Source organism: Etheostoma spectabile, chromosome 4 (genome assembly GCF_008692095.1).
Source record: "Etheostoma spectabile isolate EspeVRDwgs_2016 chromosome 4, UIUC_Espe_1.0, whole genome shotgun sequence".
Taxonomy (NCBI): Eukaryota; Metazoa; Chordata; class Actinopteri; order Perciformes; family Percidae; genus Etheostoma; species Etheostoma spectabile.
The window spans coordinates 4,417,260-4,443,077 of record NC_045736.1 but is presented as its reverse complement, the minus strand read 5'-3'; the positions used below and the strand labels follow the sequence as shown (position 1 = coordinate 4,443,077).

Here is a 25,818-nt window from a genome sequence, read left to right as displayed (position 1 = left end):
GTGACTTGAATGCATCATGACACCAGCTGTCTCACACCAGTAAGTGGCTTGGGATTGACCTGTGTGTGTGTGTGTGTGTGTGTGTGTGTGTGTGTGTGTGTGTGTGTGGGAAAAAACCCCCTTCTTGCTTATTAGTAAAGCCATTCCCTCTCCTTCTGTCCCTCCGTCCCCTGTGTTACTCGTTCATAGTTCTGTAGCACAGCATGTGGAACCTCCATCCTCGTCTTGTTCACAGGATGAACACCATTCGCTCTTTGGTCTGTATCAAATACAGGTAGGGAGTGGTATGGACACACACACAACACACAACACACACACACACACACACAACACAATACACACAAAACACACCACACACACACACACCCACACACACACACCCACAAACACACTGATAGATGCAGGAGTGTTGAGTAACTGTTGTTATGCACTGAAAGTTGTATTAGTAGATAAGGACAAAAGCATTTGGCCGTCCTTCATGTAACACTTTGTAATAGGAATGGAGTGTAGCTCAGTGGTTTTAAAAGTGGGTACAAAATACAAATTAGCCTGCTCCGATGTACAGGATGACTCTCTTAAAGAGCCATCAGAAATAGTGAAGTCATTGCTCTTTTCACTGACATTTTTTTGATTGTGTTTTTTGTTTGGTATATTTTTGCTGGGGTGGAAGCTACAGTCAAAAATTGGTTAACATTAGCTCTCATTCAACAAGTCTTTCCTCAAATGACAAAAACAGGTGGTTTGTTATTGCCTTCTAAATAAAAACCCCATATGACAGTTTTCTGATCTGGTGCTATGGGGAGTACATTTGGCAATGCGAGACTAGAGAATTCCTGAGTAGTAGTGAGAAGAAACCAACAATGAATGTTGGTAGGAGACAGGATGGAGTCTAGTAGCAACTAGGTGAACCGGAAAGTTGAGTACACCAAGTTTATTGAGAATGTGAATGTTGGTCACCAGTATACGGAAAATGACGGACTGGCTAATTTGCATAGTTGAGCATTTGCATAATTAGCATAATTAGCTATTAGCTAATCGCCAGTTTGACCACATATTTTGCACTGTATGGCCAATTTCTAAATATGTGAGGTGGTTTAGGGGTTTAGAGGATGCTGATTTTTTTCTGGCTTTTTTCAGATTTTCAAAGAGCTAATATTAGTACTTATTGTGATTTATTTTGGTAGTGTCCAATTACTTTCATGGCATAAATTATAGGTTTTTTTATGGTAAACACAATCTTACATTTCAGAATAAGAGTGCTTTTGTGAAGGTGTTGATGCATGTTTTCAGGGTGTACTTAAGTGAAGTTTAAAGGAGTTGGGCCAACCGAGTCAGCCCGCCAGACGCAAGGCGAACCAAGAGGGCCTTACCTCGCACTACACAAAAGCACAATTGGCTACCACTTCAAGCATACTGCTATGACTCACAATTAATAACAAAAAGGCAGCCTCATCAGCCTGATCCACAGAGTGGATATCTCCTTATTTTGGATGGGATAAAGACTAGGGCCTAAAGGAAGGAGAGGAACTGATTATGACACCCAGGATTCACAGTCCAGTTGTTCCTCTGTTTGGTACTGTCAGCTGTGGTTGCAAAGCCGGGTTGAAACCTTGCACATCAGCAAAGTGCATTTGTACGCTGTAGGTCTGGCCTGTAGGCCTACCGTAGTGTTTCTGCAAAGGCAATGATGGTGTGTGCTGATCATATTATACAACACCAAGAGCAAAGAGAGGGATGAAGGGTCTGGAGAAGATGATGACAGAAAAGAAGGAGGATAGTAAAGATGGTCTGTGCTTTCCATAGCAGTGCCTGTAGGGGACACGTCTTCCATGAAGGCAAGCTAGTGACTCAGTGCGGGGACTTTGGCGCTTTTTGGTAAATTCCATACCTGGCTGCATTCAAGGTTACAAGTTCCTCTGATTGTACAGAGCCAGAAAGAAAAGCCCTTGTTGCTGTGTTGGATCTGTAACTTTGGGGCTTCTGCTCTCCAATGCAGTGAGAAAGCTTAACCAGGAACGACTCTTATGGCATTGAGTGCAGACACCTTCCCCTTCCCAACGGATATGAGGTGGAAATCACATCCCGAAAGAGCATGGATGGCCCAGAATGGAACCACATTGGTCAACCAGATTCTCTGCAATGGCATTTATGCTGAGAATTGTGCCATTTTATCTGTAGGTAGTTATTATACCAGCCTTCTAACACCAATAAAGCATAAGCACAAAGACATCTGTGTTCATCACTGAGATGTGAACAGTTGACCCCATGTTGACAACATGTAAGTTTAAGTGATATATCCGCCTCTATCATGAGTGGCAATGCTGTCAGCTTTAGACGCATCATGATATTATTTCCTACATGAAAGTACACAGGAGTTTGCTCAGCCTTTGTTTGTTGTGCTTGTCTTCAAGACTTTGTCTCGACTAGGTAGAGGTGTAGTCAATGAGAGCTTGTACTCTGTGGAGCTCTGTCCTGCTCTTTATGTCTCTTGGTCCTTTGCAGACACCTGCAAATCTGTCAAAGACAACAAATGTTTGGGTGTCGTAACAATTAAGCCGACGTCCTATCGCTGGCTGCAGATGCACCACTGTCCCAGACGATGGCCAAAACCACGATAAATGAGCTGGACGCAATGAACAACAATCTGGTGGCTGGGTATGGCAGACTGGAACCATGAATTAGCTAAGAGAACGGTTAGCCTGCACCGGCAAGCTGATGCTAATTTAGCTAACAGCTATTTTGACTAATCACTAGCTGACAGTTGATTCAGCCTAAAATAACGTTATTCAAAGTAAACAGTACGAAAAGCAGCTACAGCTAAACTAAGATTTTACAGTAATAATAAGACCATGTTTCGATGAGTGATGTATTTTAATTCAATTCAATTTATTTATAGTATCAATTCATAACGAGTTATCTCGAGACACTTACAGATAGGTAGGTCCCAACAGTTCTAGTAGTTTCCTCCAGAGCAAGCAACAGTGCAACAGTGGCGAGGAGAGAAAAACTTCCTTAAATGAGGCACAATAGAACTGACGTAACAGACTGTTATATATTTAAACAGTTATTTTCAGTTTTGAGGGTCTTTTACATGCTTTCTCAGCTGGTGTTAGCTGAATTAGCTGTCAGCTAAACTACAGTTAGCTTTCCAGTGGCGCGGTGAGGACTCTTCTTTAACTATCTACGGGAACAGAGTGCAGTATCGTAGGTCATAAATCCACGTTCATCATGGTATCATCTGTGCATTCGTGAACATCTTGCACATGCGCAGGACAGATCGTTTAACCAACAAGCTCTGTTGCAGAGCACACAACTTAAGTATGTTGTACAAAAATTATTGTTCCTTAAAGGTTTTGGGTTTGTGATTGCTTGTTCGATTGGCTATGAGCTAATAACGGCGGCGTTCTGTTTAAGGATGATATGCTATTTGGTTTGAAACTACTTTCTTAATGATTACGTTCCAAATAAAAATGTTTCAACTACTTAAAACTAGACTATGCTCCCTTGCTTTACTACATACGTATTACAACTACAACAGCTAGTGCCACATCTTATTTGCAGGAAAACATGACCTAACCTCAAAAATGTCAACAAATTTAGGTCATCAACATTCACATCAAAGAGCAAGAGTTGAAATGTAAGGTATAGTGGTACCATGAAAATAACCTAAACGTCCTGAGTTAATAAAAATGTGCTTTAAATTGAATCCAAATTTGTTATAGAATTACCATTTTGAAGTCTGAAAGTGCGCAGAATTGAATTACAACGTCCTCTTAAATCTCTTAATATCATTCCAATATTGTAGAAACTGATGGCACAGTGCAAAATCTAGTGTCGATCTGGCCAATTCTGCTAATTCGAAATGTAAGATTGTGTTTAACATAAAAATAACCTATAATTTACGCCTGAAACGTAATTGAACTTACCTAAATAAATACATAAGTCCTAAAATTAGTTCTTTGAATCTCAAAATGCCAGAAAAGAAATCAGCATCCTCTAAAACCACTTACATATTGTAGTAATTGCCATACAGTGCAAAAATAGTGGTCAAAAATGGACGATTAAGCTACTAATGCTAATTATGCTAACTATGCAAATTGCTCAACATATGCAAATTAGCATCCGTCATTTTCTGTATACTGGGGACCCATACTTCACATTTCTGCAATAAAACTTTGTGTACTAACATTTCCGGGTTCACAATGGGGCTCTATGGGCTGGCTACTAGACTATGGCAACAGCAGTCCCCCATGTCAAAGTCAAACATCACCTGACCGCCTCCTTTTGCATAGGGTCGGGACAAAATATTGAATATGCAATATATTGTTGTCCTTCTTTGTGAGATAAGAGCATAGATATGCTGGCTCCAAATAAAGATATTAATAGATTTCCCGGTCCCAGCATCGCTACTTTTACGGCTCTCGACAGTACGTTAAAGGTCCCATGGCATAACATGACACTTTTATGAGGTTTTTTTAACATTAATATGAGTTCCCCAGCCTGCCTTTGGTCCCCAATGGGTAGAACCCTGCCCCCCTCTCCCCCCCCTCAAAAGCTAGAAAATGGACATACTAAGGAAAGTTCATGTGGGACTGGCTCTAGTGGCTGTTAATTCTGCACCAAGGCTGAATTTTGGGAAAGAGGACTTCTGATACAGTATCAGGGGACCACTAAGGTCTATATAAAGAGACTTCAGAGTACAGTATTAGGGGACCACTACGGTCTATATAAAAGACCTTCAGATACAGTATTAGGGGACCACTAAGGTTATATAAAAGGAGCCTTCAGATACAGTTTTGGACCACTAAGGCACACATAAAAGAGACTTCAGATACATTTAGAGGGACCACTAAGGTTTACATAAAGAGACTTCAGTATAGTATTAGGGAACCACTAAGTTAAAGTTAAAAGAGAAGTCAGATACAGTATTAGGGGACCCACTAAGGTCTATATAAGAGACTTCAGTAACAGTATTAGGGGACCACTAAGCTATATTAAAAGAGACTTCAGATACAGTATTAGGGGACCACTAAGGTCTATATAAAAGCGTCCAAATAGCCCATGTTATGGGACCTTTAACTATTCGAGGAAGGGAGAGGTTGTCAACGGGATGGCTGATGCATTTTGAGGAAAATAACAGATGCCCCAGTCCCGTTTAAGTTCAAGTTCTGCAACATTAGTTGCTCTATAGTTCTGTAATTTTATTTTACAGAAGAACCTTTCCAGCAGAATTTTGCTGTGTTCTAACAGTTTGGAGTCACAGAGACTAAAGCCTTCTCACTTAAAGTTGTCCATATTATGAAAAAAAAAAATACTTTTTGGCATTTGAGGTGTTTATTTTGTGTCTCTGGTGCCTCCACACACATACCAAAATTTCAAAAACCATCCATGCTGTTTTTAATGAGATACGGTTTCTGAATGTCCTCTGTCTTCAGTCTCCGGAGGAGCTGTGTCAAACATCTGCACGGCTTTTACGCGTCACTAGCCGAGACGAGGTGGCTAACCATAGCAGCACATGGTAGCGCTAGCATGCTAGCTAGATCTCAATGGCAAAACCCTGCTACAAAACACAACTAGTTGACCATAATATCCAAAAGAACTATCCATGTCCCTGTTCTGCATATTCCACAAAGTCCCCTTGTCTAGAAAAAGTCTTTCCAGCTAATCCTGTCTTGTACTGATCGAAGCTTGAGAAAGAGGTTAGCTAGCTGAGGGATCTTACCTAGCTACTGAGCATGTGCGACTCCCACCCAAAAATAGGAAAGAAGTGAGATGTCTCACTCTGTAGCTAAAACAAGTGGTGACATCTCACAGTAACAAAAAACATATCTTATCCGTAGACTCAAAGTCTTTCAAAAAGCAGCACTGGCAAGCTGGCTGTAAATATAAACTAGTCTTACCTCCTCTGTCTATGCTCTGGTGTCTCTGGATTTGATTGAGTGGTGTTTCTGAGAGAGAAGAACAAGGATAGGATACCTCTTTTGCTTCATTCTGCTGTATTTAAGTCAAACTTGTCTCTAAATGCCTTGTGCAGATTTCCAATTCAAGCGTCTGATGTCAAACATCACATATGTGAATTGTCAAAGTCACCGTCAGACTGAAAACAGACGGAGACCTGCTGATGGTCTGGCTCCTGAAGCTTCCCTGGACGACTGCTTCTACATATACTGCATGTGACTCAAACACACTGTGGTCTCTGTGTGTGGGGTGTGTGTGTGTGTGTGTGTGTGTGTGTGTTGAGCTACAGTACATCACGGTAATGCTTTGAAATTAGACAAATTTGCAATGATACGTTCATCATTCAGAAAGTGAACGTAAAGTAACCTAAGTTGGAAAAAAGGTTCACTACAAGGATCTGGCCTACAGTGTCCCCCCCCAGCGGATCGAAGCTGAGTCCTGGCACCTCTTTCCCAAAAAAGACGGAACCAACCCAAAGGTTTGTTCAGTGCAACAAGTCATCCAGACTTATACGGTCCCCATGACATGGTGCTCTTTGGATGATTTTTATATGTGCAGATACAGCGACTTAGAGACAGTCCACAATGAGGCTCTCCTTAGGATGTGCCATTTCTGATCTGAGGCTTTTGAGGAGGAGAGGGGGGGGGGGCAAGGTGGGAGGGTGGAGGTGGTGTAATGTATATTAAACAAGCAGTGACAAGGTGCACAAAGGCGTTTATTGATTCTGATGACCACCAGAGATTCATCCTTTTATCATCCAAATTCAGGCGATAGGAGAACTTGTTTCTGTGTTTGACCTGAAAGGGGACCACACTACACCGAGCGAGAGCAATCACTTACTCGGGGTTTGTAAGCTCTCTACGTTATTGAAATAAAGACACTGTAAAAGTGACTTCTTCTCTTTCTGCCGGCGCTGTGTTCAGCAGGCATTCTTCTTACGGGAAGAACATTCATTCACCCAGGGTGGGTACAATTAGGACCCTGCACCCCTGTCATCCCATTCCGGTACCAACCACTCACAGCACATGTCCCCATGCGACACTGCAGCTCTGAGGGGCTTCCATACTGTGCCATAATATTATTGTCTGATGTTTTGTTGGCCACCAGGTTGTGTAGTAGTCGAAGTAGATTGGATGTATTTATGGTGTTTGAGAGTGAGATCGAGCAATATAATGGTTTGGGTCCATTAACGTGTTCCTATCTTTAATATTGTTAAAAATTAATACACACTCGTTCTTGTGTGTCAGATTTAATTGAATACAATTATATTTGACCCTACTTGGATCAGGTCACACACCTACTATGGAAGTATAAATCAAGGTATAACATTACTTGAAGGTCTCTACTAAAGTGACATGACACTTACATAATGTGTAAGAAACGTTATAACAAGTAATACATGTTATACACTATTTTAGAAGTCAGTGGGGGGCCCCATTCAGTTGTTTTTGTCATGGACAAGTTATGGTTCCAGTGTTATGACTGTGTCAAGAACAGTGTCCTTGTTTATGCCAGTGTCATGGCACTCTATGAGATAACTTTAAGTAAAAAGTGTTCCCAAATCAAAAACACATGATCATAAAGGATCAGGGCATTGTCTTTGTTTGAATATGACTTGACCTCTGTGTTTTTTTTTTGGGCAAATGGATTCCCTCTACAAGATTGTCCACTTATTTTGTTTTAAGGTGCATTTTAAAATTCCAATCACTGACTGATTAACCCCTAACACCTTGCATGCTCAGCTCCCCTCGTCAAATCCAGGATTCTATTGCACACACACACACACACCACTTCTGGGCGTTTCTGAGGTCTTTTCAGGGCCAAGACCTTTTTAAAATACCTGTTCCAGGTACAACGTTTATAAAACCAGAGGTGATCGGTCTTTCTGTGTGGCCCAAACCTTTTAAAAAAACACCTGTAGACACATCTGTTTAGACAGACTTTAATTGGCAATATTTAGTATTGTTATGTTTGTTGTTTTATTTGTTTTAACTGTTAAAACACTTTGTGCCCGCCTGTTATACCGTTGAAAGGTGCTATAGAAATAAGTGTAACTTACTTACTTACTTCTCTTCCTGGAACATGTTCCTCAGGGCCGTCATTTAAAGGTTTCACGTTGCTCTGTAATCACCATCAGTTTGCCAGGTGTGTATCATTTCGTTCTGTAGCTGGCAATAATGCCTCACGCTAACATCTGTTTCCTGGTTGGCCTTTTTCGGTCCATACAGTGGATGATCTCGGCTAAATGAAAACTATCACCTAAATTAGAAATGACAATTGAGCCACATGACCATTGAGGAACAAAGTTCCTGAGATTGAGAGCTGGTTGTGTGAATAAATTTAAACCACGCTTATCCTAAGCTGACAGTTGACGGTTCTGGAAAAAGACAATTCTAGAGATCAAGGGTCTTTTTTAGTTTGATTTTTTTTTGATTATTTTGAAGGTAAGCAAATTGGCGAGGGAAAGAAAGCTTTGAAAATTGTATCCCACATCCACCTGGCTGCGTCAATTAACATGTGATTTGGTGTGTGTCGTTGCGGTGTGTGTCTGTGTTGTGTGTGTGAGAGAGAGCTGTGCGCGCCCAGTATACACCAAATTACAAAGACACACTGCTACCGGTCTTTTATGTTTTCAGGTCCAGGAATTTGGATCCAACCCGTCATAATCATAAATGTGAAAGCTTGGTGGGCACTCTTGTACATGGTGCCCTGGCTAAGTCAGGCATCCATTCACACACCAGTGCCAGTGTGCCATCATGTGCGTGTCAGCACAGACAAAAAGGCCTCTGTCACTGACTGTGTACATACCCGAGCGGGGACAATAGGACGCAGTGCTCCGTGTTTTGGATTCACACAGGATTTAACTCAACCATTGTGGTAGGATGTGTTTGTTTTTTGATAAAACCCACTGAAGTATCGGGTAGCTTTAAGAATTAACAGATGTGTGGAGGCTAATTATCAGGAAACGACTGTGTGGAACATCAGATTCCACTGCAGCACACACGCAGTGGATGGCCATATGGGAATTGTCTCAATGATGAGCTATCTAACTCAAAGCCGTCACACATCGCATAAGCCTCTTTCAGCCTGAAAAACCTCAGGCAGCAGCCACTAACACAGCTAACTTCCGGTAAACAAACACACAAACATGACATAACGTGTGGTTCTGAGCATGGGGAAGATCAATTACTCTCTGTGACAAACTGCTGCTTTTTGGTAATTTATAGCTATGAAAAGTCAGTTAATAAATCTGAAGTGATAAGAGAGTGGTAATGGACACACCCACGCTTGTTGTTTGTCCACATTTTAAAAGGGAATTCCACCAATTTTACCCCATTTAATGTTTGCAGTGTTTGGCCAGTACAACCTGCATATATATGACAAGATGGAGACACTAAAGTGGGGTCTGATAAAATGTCCTCAAGTGAGGCCCTCACAACACACAAGTGAACCCAGAGTTAATTGCAGAGTTTAACGTTCATTGTGTAATAAAGGGACACCACAGCTGTACAACCAAAACACAGAACGGAAATACTATTAACGACATACGAACTCGGTTGTAACTCCTTTTGTTGGGTGTGTAACCTAAATTAAATGTGCCTGTAACCATATATTTTATATAATTTATAGAAAAATAAGTTTATATCAGGCTATTACAAACAAAGTACAATATTTCAGAAAATAATCCCTGCACATAGACCTTCTGTGTCATGCTAACTGATGCTCTGCTGATCGTGGAGATTCAGACCTCCTGACGCTACAGAGCCCGTTTTGGTCTCTGCCTCTGAATGAGACGCTCAGGAAGTGGCTGTACTCTGCTCTACGTCGGAGTCAAATGGGAACACTCTGCCGCAGCATTCTCCCAGCAGAGCCATCCATTTAAACCTGAACGGGCCAGACACGGAAGCACGTTGTCTCTCTGTTTGTACAGCGAGGGTGTTCTTCAAAGCTTGTAATTACCGAAAATACGTCAATATACCTCAATTCAATCTACTAACAGTGTTGGCGAGCAAATTTGTGGTGAGGGGGGCTGGTGAACGATCCTTGAACAAACATGTTTTAATTTGTTTGTTTCGTTCTACTTCCTAAATTAATAGGAGTAGGCCTATGCCCCACTGAGCGGCCCCCACCCACACAGCTTGACGCCCTAGCTGTTGCTCTCAGCAGTCGCCAGCCCCAACTGGGAAACCTTGTTTCTAGGAACAAATTTTTGTTAAAATATGATGAGTCTATACGAATTGGTTACCAGATATTTCTTAATTGCTGATTGCAGCAGATGGAGACAACAGACGGGTCTTGCTAATCCAGAACTCCAAATGGATGAACATCATCATTAAAATCAACGTTCTTTCTGTAGAAAGAACCAAAAAAACAGAAGATAAGAAGGAGATTGGATCAGTCTCTATGTAGCTAATTTTTCACCAAGACTTCGACCTGATGCGTGTTTATTTGACACACAAATCATTTAGTTACTGTTATTTTGCAATACACTAAATGAGCATTTCAAAATACGCAGAAACAAAGCGAGACTGGCCAAGGTATCTCGTTAATGTTTAATGAAGACTAAACTGAGCGATGCGGACGCTGTGAGAGGTTTTAGCTGTTTGTGATGTGTTGTTTTTCTCATCCTGTGTCACTGAACGGCTCGACATCTCTTCGGGTCACGTTCAGCTTTTATCCTTCCTCAGTGTCAAAGAACGACTAGCACTTTGCAAACAATTGGATGTAAACAGATGAAGCATTACTACAGTCCTGCGCGTCCTGCTCAAAACTCCCAACATCACAACACAAAAATAATGATTTATGCAGCATTCCTTGTATGTTGTTAAACCGCTTGCTGTGATAACAGCGTGGAAACGAATTTATGAACGTGCATATCTTGGCTTGGCAGAGATCATTGTAGGGAATGGGTTTACTCAAGATAATTGCTGGGCACATGTATCAAATATTATAATCAATATTGAATAGTAGACTAAATATATCTTAGATTTTGGATGGTCGTAATATCCAGTCTGATTATGAACATTTCCTGGTTTTAAACAAGGAGGCTGCATTACATAAAGTGATGTCATCGTTCGATTTACACAGACTGTTGTAACTGTATTAAATGTAATATCGATTTTCCTTCCCTATCGACCGCCCCTGATCCAAGCACACATCAGTAAACCATGTAGTGCTAGTTTAGATTGCCCTTAACCCTTGTATGGTTTTCGGGGTCTGTGGAATGTTGCTAAAAAAACTAACATTCTGATGGTGTAATAATTGTAGGTGCTACAATTATTACATGTCTGTAGCTTAAATGTCCTCCTCCGTAATGGGGCCTGCTGATGTGTGTGTGTGTGTGTGTGTGTGTGTGTGGTGTTTGTGTGGTGGTGTGTGTGTGTGGTCTGTGCGTCTGTATGTTGTGAGTGTTCTGAGTGTGTGTGTGAGTGTGTGTGTGGTTGTTTGTGTGTGGGTGGCTGGTGTCTGTCTTGTGCTTCTATCTGTATGGTGTCTGAGTTGAGGTGGTGTGTTGGTGTGTGTGTGTGGTGTGTGTGGTCTTCTCGTCCTGTCTGTCTGTGCGTCTGTGTGTGTCTGTGTGAGTGGTGGGTTGTGTGTGTGTTTGTGTGTGTTTGTGTGTGTGTTGTGTGTGTGGTGTGTGGTTTGTGTGGCTGTGGTCTGTCTGTTCTCTTTGGTAATGTGTGCATGTCTGAGTGTGGTGTCGGTGTCCCTCGTGACACTCTCCAGTAGTCCATGTAAGGGCATATGTTTGCCAAAACATGTTGAGTGTTTAGGGGGTGTGGTGGTTTCAGGAGTCTGTGTCAGCGGGGGTCCCGAGCCTTGTTACTGAGACCCCAGCTGACTAGACAGAAGGTTTCCAAAACCGTTGTGTCCAGGGGTGGCCGGGTTCCAGCTAGAACCTTTCTCTCCAAATACAATACATTCAAATTTAATTTATGGTCCAATAACAGGAAGTAGCTCCAGACACTTTCACATAGAGTAGGCTAACAAACACACGATATAACTCTTTGTGCAGTTAGACATGTTCATATTTCCATTTTTTTTTCTAAGCACTTTAAAATTTTTGGCTGTGTTACTTAAAACAAAAAAAAACACGAAAGAACCACAAACAGCTAGCACACTGTGGGGTCGGAATTGTTTTTAAACTGCAGTTTTGAAGACAAGAACCATCTTCATTGTGAACATGGACATTTTGAACATCACCAATATAGTTGCACGGCAACTGGGATCTCCAAGCAGCGGCTTAATTGAGATATTTTGGTCTGTCGACTCACCATCCCACAACACTTCAACTGCGTCCCGCTGGGACTTTGATTGTTGTGCATTCTGTTTATCAAGGAAAGAGCATGGTCGTTGATCTAAACGTATTACATTCCTCAATCAGTCCTGTTTTCTTTTAGATTAGATAAAATTAGATAGATAATAATCTTTAATTCATCACCATTGGGAAAACTCCCTTGTTGCAAGCAGATCAAGCGCTTTTGCAGCAGTAAAAAAAAAAACAAGCACAAGCAAACAAACAAACAACAAACAAGTGCAAAAAAGTCCTGAATAATGTGAAAGTGGCATCAATAAAGATATTTGTAGTGGTGGGTGGGCCTAGTACAAGAAATCTTGCCATGTAAGTGGGTAAGTGATGTGAAATTAAATAGAATAATATTAATTAATACATATAGCAGCCCCCCCCCCAACAGACCATGTGACAGGCATTAGAGTCTAACATAGAATAAATACGTAGTCGAATGGAAAAAAGAAATAAATAAATACAGATAATACACATATACTTTAGAGGCCGTTTTGAGATAGAAGATTGGCCGTGCAGTTGAGACATGTGACACTAAGTTTTTATTTCTTTGCTGGCTGTATGCCACATACAGCGTTGAGGCGGTTTAAGAGGTGCGAACGTCTCCCTGAAGTGTCCACTGAGTAAAAATCTGCAGCTCCCCAGGATTCATAGTGTAACAGTGGGAGCGAGTCAGTGAGTTGTAGCGTATTCTGGCTGGCAGTGGTGACATCATTCACATTTGTGGTCAACCCCAGATGTTCTCTGTAAGTATGGATTGATTGAAAGGACAATGAGCGAAGGTCTGGCACAAGCCTCCCTCACAAGCACATGGTACTGCGTGTGGTTACCTTTATTGTCAAAGGCAGGCTGCTCCGTTGCTGTATGCACGGTCGATGCTTCCGGTGGTCATGGTTTCAGCAGGTGCATGGTTGCATGGCGAGTTCACCGCCTCTGTAGAGGCCCGACTCTAACCCCGGCCTCTGGTTCCTTCTCTGAGATGACATGGTAGGGCGTTCCAGTCAAGCAGTTCGCAAACAACGCTCTGAGTCTTACTCAAATAACCAACGATGATCTGAATACTGATTGAGGTAAAGCAGTGAAGTCCTACGATTTGCAAAACGCGGAACACAATGTGTTTCACCATTGTCTGTATCCTGTTGGAGTTGGATGTCTTCAATCACCTAGTCCCTTCTGTTTCAGACTCGCCAGTCCTTACATATGATCAAACTGCAAGCACTGGATGAAATCGTTAAAACTGTAGAGAACTAAACTTGAACTGTATGTTAACAATTTTTCATGTGTAAAATATTCACCACACAGTGAGGCAGATCTGAAATCATGCAAAGGGAAAGAAAATAGTCCCAAGAGCTTGTGAAGAAAAATCTCACTATGTTTAAATATTTCTCAGACAATGTGTAGACGTAGGAAAAAATAAGACCGTATGTGTGATTGATTTACATAAATACCTGGAATTTGCACATTGTAAGCACTCTTTACTTTCATATTGTGAGTTCAGTTTTTTCAGCACAACCACAATCACTCCGCGTTACAGCACTCTTGAATAGATCTCTGCAAGTCACACAAACTAGATGCCTCAACACACCAGTAGATTTTTGTCTACAAGTTCAGTCCTCGTCTTCTACAAGCTCTAGCACTTGGCACCAGATTTGCCTTCCACACCTGTGTTTAGCATGACATAACAACACCTGCACGTGTAACACACCGCTATCAGATACTGATGTCCAGGATATAGACAAAACTCAAGAAATGTGCAAGAGCATTTCACCTCACAGATCCTGGCCAACTCCACTGTGTCAGCTCGGAGTAGCGTTTATCGCAGTGCCGTAGTAGTTTAAATTTAGCTAGTCACTAGCGTATTTCTCCAACAGTATGTAAAGTGGAGACACTCAGTATGTACAGGCCACTGGAAACATAGTGTGTTAACAGAGAAAACAAAAGAATGCATTCGTTCTTGCAAAAAAGTCAAAGCCTTATTTCAATGGCTCATTTCCTATTGAAATCGTACAGTGAAATGTTTGATTTAATAAAGGCTTTGTACATTTTCTGAAGAAAAGTGGCACTGGACTTTTTTCTTCCTCTTTTAAACTTTTGTGTTTCTCCGTCACAAAAGGAGCACTTACAGTACTTCCTTGAGCTTCCGAGCAACTCTTTATTTGTTTCTATCAAAAACATATTGTTTATTTGTTCACTCATTCAAAAGCGTTCCATATGTATCTGACAGGATTAGAATATGAGCTACTATGCTGTCTGGAATACAATCCCACTCTTACATAAAATATTTGAAGCAGAGATAGTGGATGGAACGATACTGAAGGACAAATAAGGCTGCATACTCGTAATAAACTAGGGTTATCACAGAGGAAAACAATAAGGGACGTTCAGTGATGGGCAATTTAGTTTTAATTATAACCCTTGCATGATTTATCAAAACAAACGCAAAGCTCCTCGGCAACATGTGATATGTGGAAAAATATCGGCTATTTTCGGTTGTTTCCATCGCCAATCGTTGCTTTGTTTCCAGCGTGTCCTCCACTCTCTTCTGAGAAATTGGGTGGACGGAGCCTGACCCTGTTAATATTTAACTTTAATAGTTACACTCCAATGTACCCCTCCCCTTGTCCCACAGGGAAGTGCCTCTATCGGGGCCCCTTATCAAATGAACTGATCTCCTCCCCTGTCCTGGTGACCCGGTCTCTCCTGCTTGACAAGTTGGAGTCAGGCGGCTCAGGGCAGCAATTATCACTATTTAGTCTCAACGGGATTGTAATGGCATAGAAAATGAAACAGAATTTCCAGTTACGCTCCGAATGGAAAAATACAGACTTCAAACATGCTGAGGGTAACGTTAGTAGGAGTAAAAGATGAGTGACAATGAAAGGAAAATCTGATCTGAATAGAATAGCAATCTCAGTGGGCCGCTCGTGCAACCAGGTGGAAACACCATTGGAGATTTGTGGACAGCAACATGTTACGTATACACCGAGTATTACAGTTAGGAATGTTTTTCCTTAGTTGTTCTTTTTCTTTGTTTTGAAACTTTGTTCAAATGCCGTTTAGTTTCAATTGGTTTTAAACACCAGTATTGGGTGTGCACGTCAGCGTAGTCACTGCCAGCCTGAAAGACAGACCCAATGTGAAAGCATTGAACTGCGCCCCAAAAACCCACGTTACGGTCAGTTTCACTGCAGAGGGAAGCTGACCTTCACCATCCCTTCTGTTTAAGATGCAAACAAGCAAAGGGTATGTGTATGTTGTGAATTGATAACTGTCTGGCACATAAGCCTGTGTGTATATGATCGGTTTTTGTACCAGCTGTTTGATCACATCACCGTCGTGTGACAAACACACGTAGTCAGATCTCATTCTACATACCTGAACTTGATCTGCTCAAGTTGCTCACCCATTGAAGCGTGCTACACCAAAATAAATCCCATTCCCATTTCCTATGAGGAATAAGTTTTACGTTGTGCTAACACAGGGGCAGTGTGCCTGGAAAGCTCCAGAGGGAAATGTGGCCAAGGGGTCAAAGCCAAATCCAGCGCATGCCTTCCCTGTGGCCGGCTGAGTAGCAGCCAACAGCTGTTTGCTTGGCAGGAACGGGACATTAAATAGTACCATGACATGGGTGCTTTTGGTGGATTTATATAGACTTCGAGGTGGTCCCTAATATGTCTCTAAGGAGTCTCTTGTACTTATAGACCTTATGGTCCCCTAATACTGGTATGTGAAGTCTCTTTTATTATAGCCTTAGTGGTCCCCTAATACTGTAGCTGAAGTCTATTTATAAGGCATTAGTGTCCTAAACTGTAAGCTGACGTCTCTGTTAATAGACCCTTAGTGGTTCCCCTAATACTGTATCTGAAGTCTCTTTCCCAAAATTCAGCCTGGGTGCAGAATTACCAGTCACTAGAGCATAGTCCAACAATGCGCTTCTTTAAGTATGGCCATTTCTGAGGCTGTAGCTTGTGAGGAGGAGGAGGGGGGGCCTCTTGACCAACTGCCACTTTGCTTGTTTGAAAAGCCGATATGAGGTGTTCTCTTCATGGTGGGCCAAATATCTGGGGCGGGCAAAGCAGAGAAGGGAGATCAATTTCCCGTTATGACGTCATAAGGACGCAAGCGTTCCAGGATGTGCCCTCTGAGCTTTATTTCTCAAAGGACAGGCAGATACCCGGGCTTGGTTACATCTCAGTACATTCTAGCCACTGGGGGACCACTAGCCAGGCTGGGGCAAACTCATATTAAGGGTTACAAAAACTCTAAAGTGACATTTTCCTGCCATGGGAACTCAAACACTAACATTTATCACAGGCTGTAAGCCCATGATTGCACTCTATCCATTCTTTCGGACTGTAAGCAAGGAAACTAATTTGACGAAGTAAATATAGGAAGTCATGAGAAAAGATATTCGGGGAATCCTGGTAGTCTTTTTTCAGTCTAAATGTTAAACTTAACCTCAAGCAGAGTCAGGTCACCATGCGGGTACTTCCAACATGGTTGTACCATGCCCTCAGGTTCGAGAATAAAGTCTTATGCCAAGCAGGGATTGTAGCTTACATAAGCACAAGCTATGAAGAAAGGAAAACACTGCTATAGCCCAAAAAAGCAAGGAAGATGAAGAGGACAAAAAAGAGTATTTGAGATGTTGTGACAATTAGGAAATCGGCCCATAACAGGTCGAACCTACATTGTGTAAGAAATAACTCTGTAAAAAGACAGAAAAGCTCTGGAGCTCATTTCCCAGACTTTGCCCATAGTTAAAAAACAGTAGGCCTATAGGAAATTCTTTCATAGTCAAAGCTGCTCCAGTTTGTAACCTTCCTAAAAATGTTGGAAAAGAAACTGCAAAAAGGTTGAAAAAAAAAATAGCAACACACCCATCGGAAAAATATGATAAAGCTTTCTTTTAATCTTCAAAACAAAACATTGGTGGCCAAATTATCACATTCAAAATGTGAAAAAACACCCCAAAAATACAACTAGAATAACCTCCTATGGACAAAGTTCTTCAATATACAGGCCATACGGACTGGTGAACCGCATTTGTCCTAGGGTCAAAACTGGACCCGTTTTTTATATCAATTTTTTGTTCTTACCCAAAATAACATGATTGATTTCACACAACGCTCCTGTGGCAAGTACCAAATCTCGACGTATTCCTGGTTTATAGCATGGAGAAAACAATGAAGTGTTTTTGAGGAGAGTTGACAAATTCCAGTCTGTGATTATCCATCAACACATTACATTTAATTTGAATTATTTAAATAACCTTACTGTGCTTTTCTAACTCAACATAGGGATACTTTCCTAAACTTAGGTTTTTGACCTTAAATTTTCAAAAATAGCTGTAAAAACTAAAGTAATCATTTAGTGATACGTAGGGTTTTAAAACGTGGTGAAAACAAGCGAAAAACCATGAAAAAGGGACAAAAACATGTAAAGAAAATAAAAGTTAAAAAAACATCGATTTAAAAAAGCGTCAATAAAAGTTTTACTTTCAATTTTGACGGGAGAAGAAGAAAACACAAGGGTGACAGCGGTAGAGGAAGCAGCGTGTGTGCAAGAGACGTGACGTAGGTGTGTACCAGTAGGGATCCCCTGTCCCCATCACCCTCTGTTGACTCCATAAGTGTACACTGTGGAGGTTCCACTTTCCTGGGAACTTTCATCTCCCAGGGACCCTCACAAGTGGGTGAGTGCTGCGTATGAGGTGTTGTAAAATAACAGGGTTGCAAGCTACGGCTTAGAGGTGTAAAATAGGGTATGTGTCTTAGCCCCTTGTAGAAAGCACAACAGAGGGAAGCACTGCCTCACTGCAACCTTAACAATCAACTGCTAAAGACTATGATGGGGTTACAGCCTGCCCCCGTACGTTCCAGTTCCACACTTGACGCAAGTTGTTATGGGCATGCCGTCTTGCAACATGAGGTTCGTGGTCTGTAACAGGGCGGGTGTTTCCGGAGTAGGTTGTTAGCCTTCTGTCCAACTCCCAAGCTGGTGGAGGGCCAGGGTTTCTCGTCGGGTGTCCTTCCTTAGACTGCGTTGGTCCACGGACCAACCATTACGGTGTAACCCCCATCCGCCACCCGAGGGGGGGACGCGCCTCACACGCCTTACCAGTGCAGCGCGAGGCTAAGGAGACGCGTACTGGAGGATAAAACGGCACCAGAGTGCACTACGCAGTCAGTCAGCATGGGTGGTGAGTCCCCACCTCTGGGCAGGAGGTTGAGGTCCATCAGGACCCAAACCTCACGCCTATTGAACAGTTTTTCCCCACCTGGATCTGCATTCCATTCATTGTTACTACTCCGCTGGCATTCCTGTAAACTTACTTATTTAGCTTATTTGCTTTTTCTTTCTTTTTTTCTTTATTCTTAGGATCCTTCTTCTAGTAGTAAATGTGTGACATGCACCACCAACATCAACAACAATTCCTTGTGTGTCAAAACTACAATAAATACCGTATCTGAATGCTGAAACAAACAAACACACGTTCCGTGTGTGGCAAATTTGGGAAGTAATTTATTACATTTAGACAAAAAGCAAGGCAGATGTATAACCAAAAATATAAAACCAATGGGAATGGAGAAAAACAATATCCGTTTGAAATTCCCTTGACAGTTGAGAGTTTTTGCGATGAAAAGCTGCTGTTCTACAAGATTAATGAATTCATCCAGGACAAAAAAAGGTAATTTGTAGCCATACAGTTTTTTTGTAAGGATCCTTTCATGGAGACATATCGGAATGACGTGGGGTGGGCTGTGTGTCGTGGGTGTGGTGTGTGTGTGTGTGTGTGGTGTGTGATTCTGTTGTGTGTGTGTGTGGTGTGTGTTGTGTGGTGTGGTGTGTCTATCCAGGAGGTTCAGCGGTGCAAAAAAAAAACCTGCCGATATGAAGATCACGTCCGAGCACTTCCAACCACCATGACAACAAGCACTAAGAACAGATACATCAACATAGTGGCCTGTGAGTATACTTCCACAGCACACACCATGATGCATGTCCTGTCTATGTCCTCATGAAGTACCCATACAAAATATTGAATATTGTAGATATTATTTCAAACACATGGTGTACTCCTGTTACTTCAGACTCAAAGTGTCTGTAATTCTGTGAGCAGCGAGACAGGTGACCCGCACAGACTCTAGAGCCGATGACTTTGCGAAACCTTGATGACCGTGAGCCCTCGATGACCGGCCTCGATGGCAGTGAGCACTCAGATGCGGGGTCTAGTGAGAGCCCTCGATGAATCGGGAGCATTCGTGAACGGAGCCTCCGATGACTCTGATCCCTCGATTGACTGCGTGAGCCCTCGATGTCGGAGGACCTCGATGAATCGTGAGCACGCGAGACTCAAGAGCCTCGATGACTGTGGCCCTCTAGACTCGTGAGCCTCGTGACTTGTGAGCCCTCTATGACTCGTGCAGCCCTCGATGAATTGTGAGCCCTTCAATGATTCGTGAGGTCGAGCGCGCGCGAGTCAGTCAGCCAACGATACAGCACGGCTTGTTTTCAGACAGTGGATCTGAGTCAGACCAGCGAGGTGAAGTCTATTCTCAAGATCAGAGTTAAAGCAAACAACAAACAAAAGACATATTTCACTCTGAAATAACACAATATTCGCACGTAGCCTAGCGAGAGTTACTGTGATTGACTGTGTATGTAGTAGTTAAAAAGCAAATTAGGTCTGATTGCTAATAACAAAAAAAACTGTTACATCAGAGGTCGTCGCATTGAGCAACTAGGGGTTAAGGTCTTGCTCAGGGACAAATTGGTTGATGTATTGCAGCGTGAACTCAAACCAGGTCTCCCACACAAAGGCATGTGTCATATCCACTGCGCCACGTGACTCACACAACCGTTTCTGTTTAGTGAGTGACTCTTAAGAAACCGATTTGAAAAGGAAACGGGTTGGCCAGCCTAGAGCAGGCGCATACACTGAGAGGTTTATGCATCGACTCAGAGGGCTAGGTTTGATTACGACCTGTGACAATTCCGCATGTCTTTCCCCACTTTCTCACCCAGAACCTCGCAGATAAAGCAGAAACGCCCCACAAATGATCTTGGTTCCCTCTTATAGGACACTTTTCACGTAGTTCACTATAAGGGAGCATTTGTAGACAAGGACTGCAGCAAAGCGCTTCAAGACTAGAATGTGAAGAGAGGAAAAAAAAAAACATCACAAAAAGTCTAGAATTAACAATTAATTGTGCTTTCGCTTGAGATCATAAAGGTACTCAGTAGATAGGACAGGAAACATGTAGGATCAAGATGGTTCTAGATGAAAATGCAGCTGGATTGCCCAGATTTGTAGGGTTCGTCTTCAGCCTCTGGGAATTATGAATAGTTGCAGTAAATGGCCATCTGGTCATCTATAACTTGTTTGAGATTTTGACAGTTGGGGGCATTGAAAGCAAAGGTCCACACCTAATTGTCCAATAAATAGATTAGGATTCCCCTGGACAGGTCAACGTCCAAGAGTAAGAGGTCCATGTCACCAATTAGATTTAAAAGACTTTTTAAAGTTTGTCCAGAAAGAAATCTATCTAGTCAATAAAATCAGTAGGGACCTCAAATAGTCCAGTCTGGGCAAGCAGAGCATTCTTTTAAGTGCCCAAGGCCAACATTGTCTGGCGATTCTGTTACTTTTCAGGACCGAATTTGTCTGAAGTGAATAAACCAACCCAATGAGCTCCAACATGGAAGCCAAGCAAAACGTACGACATATGCCAGTTCCAAAGCACACACGCAGGCTGGGCAATAGCCTACATCAATCTGTAATAATTATTCCAGGGGACATACAACAATTTGCCATGTTGAAAGCAGCTCGCCTTGTGTTATTACTACAGTGGTAGTGGGTGCAGTAGCAAAGGGAGGTCCCATGTGTTAGGCCTGTCTGAAAAAGCTACCACAACCAAGTTTGACCATTATTTCAACCACAAAGGTTCATGGCTTCGTGGTTGGGAGGGATGCCTTGCAGCGCACAAGATAGCAGCATTACTGAAAAACATGGACACACCGTGTGTTAGGGTCAGCAGGGGAGTGGGTAGATCTAGCCGGGGGTTTCAGTCCACACAGACCATGGCTCACTGATTGAATGTTCTATGGTTTTATCCTAAGATGACCACAGCAGGGTAGAAGCTCAGGGCCCGCTGGATGGGAAGGACTCCAAACACACGACTACATCAACGCAACGATGTGGATGCTGAGTGCTTCACTGGGCTCTGTCACAAACAATGATCTGTGTGCTTGTATGATGACAGAATTCATTTGGAGATGAGGACTGCAAAAAACAAATAAAAGACAATAAAGAATACAGAGATTGTATATGTCATTAGTGTCAAGTTTTGGAAGATTGGATTGTAATACATGAAAGAGCTCCATTATACCATTTTCAGCTATTGGGTTTTCTAGAAAAGGTTAAAGGCTTTGTGTGTTAAAAAAAAACATTATCAGAAAATCCATATTTACCCAGAGCAGGCGTTTCCAGCCATGCCCTGGGTCTAAGCAGTTGGTGAAAGCAACGCGCGGCAGGCATCTCCAAAATTCGGCTGCCATTATCCCGTGAGGTACGCGTTGCCTACGTGTGCATGCGGGCGAGCATATCGGGATCAAAACGGACACAGAGCTTTCCCGAATGCACTGGCTGGTGACTCATTCTCGAACAAGCCTAATGTCTGAGCTTATGGCTACGCCCTTCCTGAAAGCCCATCTGCTATGATGGTCAGCGGCACACTAGTTGGTGATGGCAACCAAATTCACCAACAAGATACGGGCAGGGCAGTGATTGGTCATTGGCATCTACTATGGGCAGCACACAAGGGCTGGCTTTTTCCATTCCGTGACATCACTAATTTCAAATTATAATGTGGAATTTGAAAAAAAAGTGCTGTGTGTGGGATGGGAGGGAAATGTGGTTTGTTGTTACTTTATACATTGGTACATACATAGAAGACGATACAAAAACAGTGACATCCAAAAAACAGCATAGGCTCTTGTAATGGGTAATTTCTATCTCCTTCATCCATAGGGTTACAACAAGCACAAAGCATACATCGCAGCCAGGGACCCTCAAGTCCACTTGGAGGACTTTTTGGCGGATGGTTTGGGACAAAACACCTGCCTCAGCGTCATGATCACCAACCTAAGGGAGAAAGGCCGGGTTGTTTCCGACTATTACACAATCTTTTACGTTGGGATCTTGTTGAGGAATCAAACACAGTTGCTCTATTGTGGCAGGGAAGACTAATCCCTCACAGCAAGACCTTTAGACACAATGTAACTAACAAATCAACTTTGACTAATGGCAAATTTGATTGGAGAGCACATGCACGACAATCATGTTATCTGGTGCACCGGCGATTTCCTGTAGGGCCCAAGTCCATCATGGTGCTAGAGCTGATGAAAACATGTCCAAGGTTTATGAAAGCTGGGTTAGATTGTATCCGAGGTCCCCAGAACAATATTGAAGAGTCTTTGTACTGTGACAGCGCATTATATTATAAAAGTATTTATCATTCTCGGAGGTATATGAGGTGGTAGGCCGTTCTCCTTAAGGATAGAAAAGCAGCAGCTGGACATGCTACTGTGTATGTTGTCCTCAAATGAAAAGGTTAGAGGGTCTCAAAGTGTATTATACATCAGGTCAGAATTTTTAATTAACTTATTCTCATTCTGGAACCCTTCTGGGCTGTGGTCAGCCTTGGAAAAAACACTAGAGACGTTATTCTTATTGGATGACAGCAGCCTACAATGCAAAATAGACAGGGGCATGAGAGCTTCCCTATTCCGACCCACTCAACTGCTGGAGCCAATGCCCTCGGCACCACACCCATCTTCCAACTCAGCGTTTATTTGATCGCACATTACACACCTGGTAAAGTTGCGTGACTGCACCTTGCTACGGTTGAGACGCTATCGCGGGTTGACATAGAATCTGGCTCGGCAGACACACAGAAACATAATCCATGAAAACTAGATAGTCCATCCGGGGATCACATTTTGCCATGGTGATGCAAACACACACACATTGCACCCACACACACACACGGTGGAAAAACATGCCAACGTCGCTGATAGAAACAGGTTATTGATCGTTTAATGGATAAAAGGAAAAGTGAATGAGGTTTCCTGCAAAACAGATACGGTAGATTTGACAAAACTTACACCCTCCCATAATGTGTTGACAATAATGTATGTGCCTTCGTATTTTTACTTTGTATAGTGTTTACTGAATGTTAGGTTTGTCTGTGGACCTAATTGGTTAAAAAAATATCGTCTGTCTCCACCGTGGGATAGAGGAAACGTACTTCGATATATTTGGATGTCTGACATGTGAAGACATTGGGAAATAAAGGCAGCACCTTTGGGACTTGATAATGTATCTGATTTATTTGTTGGTGTGTGTGTATGTGTGTGTGTGTGTGGGTGTGCTGTGTGTGTGTGTGGGTGTGTGGTGTGGTGTGTGTGTTGTGTGGTCTCAGGAGAAAGGGTGAACCAGTACGGCCATCAGAGAACAGTTTGAAGAGTCCGGCAACATGGGTGGGAACACTTGAAAGCAGTTTAGTGTACGCCTGCTACACTGTCCGCTTGCTTAACATTGAGCAAACCAAAGTCAAAAAGGTTGAGAATAAGAGGAGAGTGACCGCGATGACGTGTTCTGCTAATCACAAAACACAGTGACAGCCGTCACCTGGACAACACCACATTGAGGTATTTCTTATTACTCATTAACCCCGGATACGGACTGTGGAACATTACAAAGCAGTTCTGTTTCTCTTTGTATATTACCATGCCCCTGCATATTTAAATGAGCTGTGGACCAGACAAAAGCATCATTATGTTCGATATGGTTGATTAGACTCAATGTTAATGAAGGAATTACCATCTCTCATAAATGCGCAAGCTCTTTAGCCTTGTGGTTGTCTTCCGTCCAAAATTGAAATCAACACTTTTGTGACGCTTTATCAGTTGTCATTTTTTTGACATTTTCAACACACGTTACATAACGTAGTAATGTCGTATTACAGTTATTTTGGAAGTTATGGTCAATAAATTAATTATAGGAAATTATACCTAAGTTGAGATAAAAAGCAGAGAAAGTAGGGTTATGTAGACTAAAATTAAAGAAATGGCATGTGATGGAATAATCACAGCTGGAAAAAAGTCAATCACTAATATTTCAAAAAGCACATCAATTTTTTTCAAAATGCTATCAAATGTGAATACACGCCCCAAAATGAATGAAAGTAGAAGGCAATTTGTTACTTCGAAAGAGTGTTGGGTGGAATCAGTCATGTTATTTTGGGTTTTTAATAAAGAACTAGTAGATATAGGGGAAAACGGGTCAATTGACCCGAGGACAACATGAGGTAAAGACAAACAAAGTTGTATTTCCAATACTTTATCACGATTTTTTAAAAAATACATTCTGTTCCACCGTGGAAAGATCATATGAAGCAACAGCAGGAATGTTGGCCGTTGCTTTCAGCAGGTAATTTGCAGGGCGCCAATGCGGCTGAAAGCACCAGTAAAAAAGGGATGATACGTGCTAGTCAAACAGGAACGCAACAGGGGAGAACAGCAGAGAATTCAGGTGAGACGCACATACAGTACAGTAAAAGAGAGCTAAAACACACAAGGACCACAAAAACAACACCCGGAAAACCTCGTGGTGACCTCCTTCCTACCACAAAGTATCCTGGTAGGAAGTCCTGTAATGGTCGGTGGGTTATTTGTAGCTATGGATTTTAATTAAATTGATTTTTTTTTACCCTAGAATAAATACATTGTTTTATTTAGTTATTTTTACCATACGATACCACTGACGGGTGACTAACCAATCATATATGAGTGTTTCGCATAACAGAAGCAAGCAGAAAAGCAGAAGCTCATCTTATGTTGTCTTACAATTACATAAATGGTCTAAACGAAAAGGAATTATTGTTTAGTAAATTCCTATGCATTATACACTTAATATATCCAACGCAACTAAATGAAATCACAACACAAATCAATAGGCACACACACACACACACACACACACACACACACACACACACTGATAGATGCAGTGAGTGTTGAGTAACTGTTGTTATCACTGAAAGTTGTATTAGTAGATAAGGACAAAAGCATTTGGCCGTCCTTCATGTAAACACTTTGTAATAGGAATGGAGTGTAGCTCAGTAGGTTTTAAAAAGTGGGTACAAAATACAAATTAGCCTGCTCCGATGTACAGGATGACATCTCTAAAGAGCATCAGTAAATAGTGAAGTCATTGCTCTTTCACTGACATTTTCTTTTGATTGTGTTTTTTGTTTGGTATATTTTTGCTGGGGTGGAAGGCTCTACAGTCAAAAATCTGGTTAACATTAGCTCTCATTCAACAAGTCTTTCCATCTAAATGACAAAACAGGTGGTTTGTTATTGCCTTCTAAAAATAAAACCCCATATGACAGTTTTCTGATCTGGTGCCTATGGGGAGTACATTTGGCAATGCGAGACTAGAGAATTCCTGACGTAGTAGTGAGAAGAAACCAACAATGAATGTTGGT

At 42.0% G+C, this 25,818-nt stretch overlaps 1 protein-coding gene across 3 annotated transcripts in view; it reads left to right on the top strand.

Moving 5' to 3' along the window:
• Positions 1-25,818, top strand: part of LOC116687475 (receptor-type tyrosine-protein phosphatase gamma) — a 571,464-nt gene that overhangs the window by 472,007 nt on the left and 73,639 nt on the right. Inside the window, exon 15 of one of the 3 annotated variants that reach the window (XM_032512919.1) lies at positions 236-274. The exons of the other annotated variants lie outside the window; for them this stretch is intronic. Coding sequence (XP_032368810.1) covers positions 236-274 — 39 coding nt within the window. The remainder of the gene's footprint in view (positions 1-235; positions 275-25,818) is intronic. 3 annotated transcript variants of the gene reach the window in all.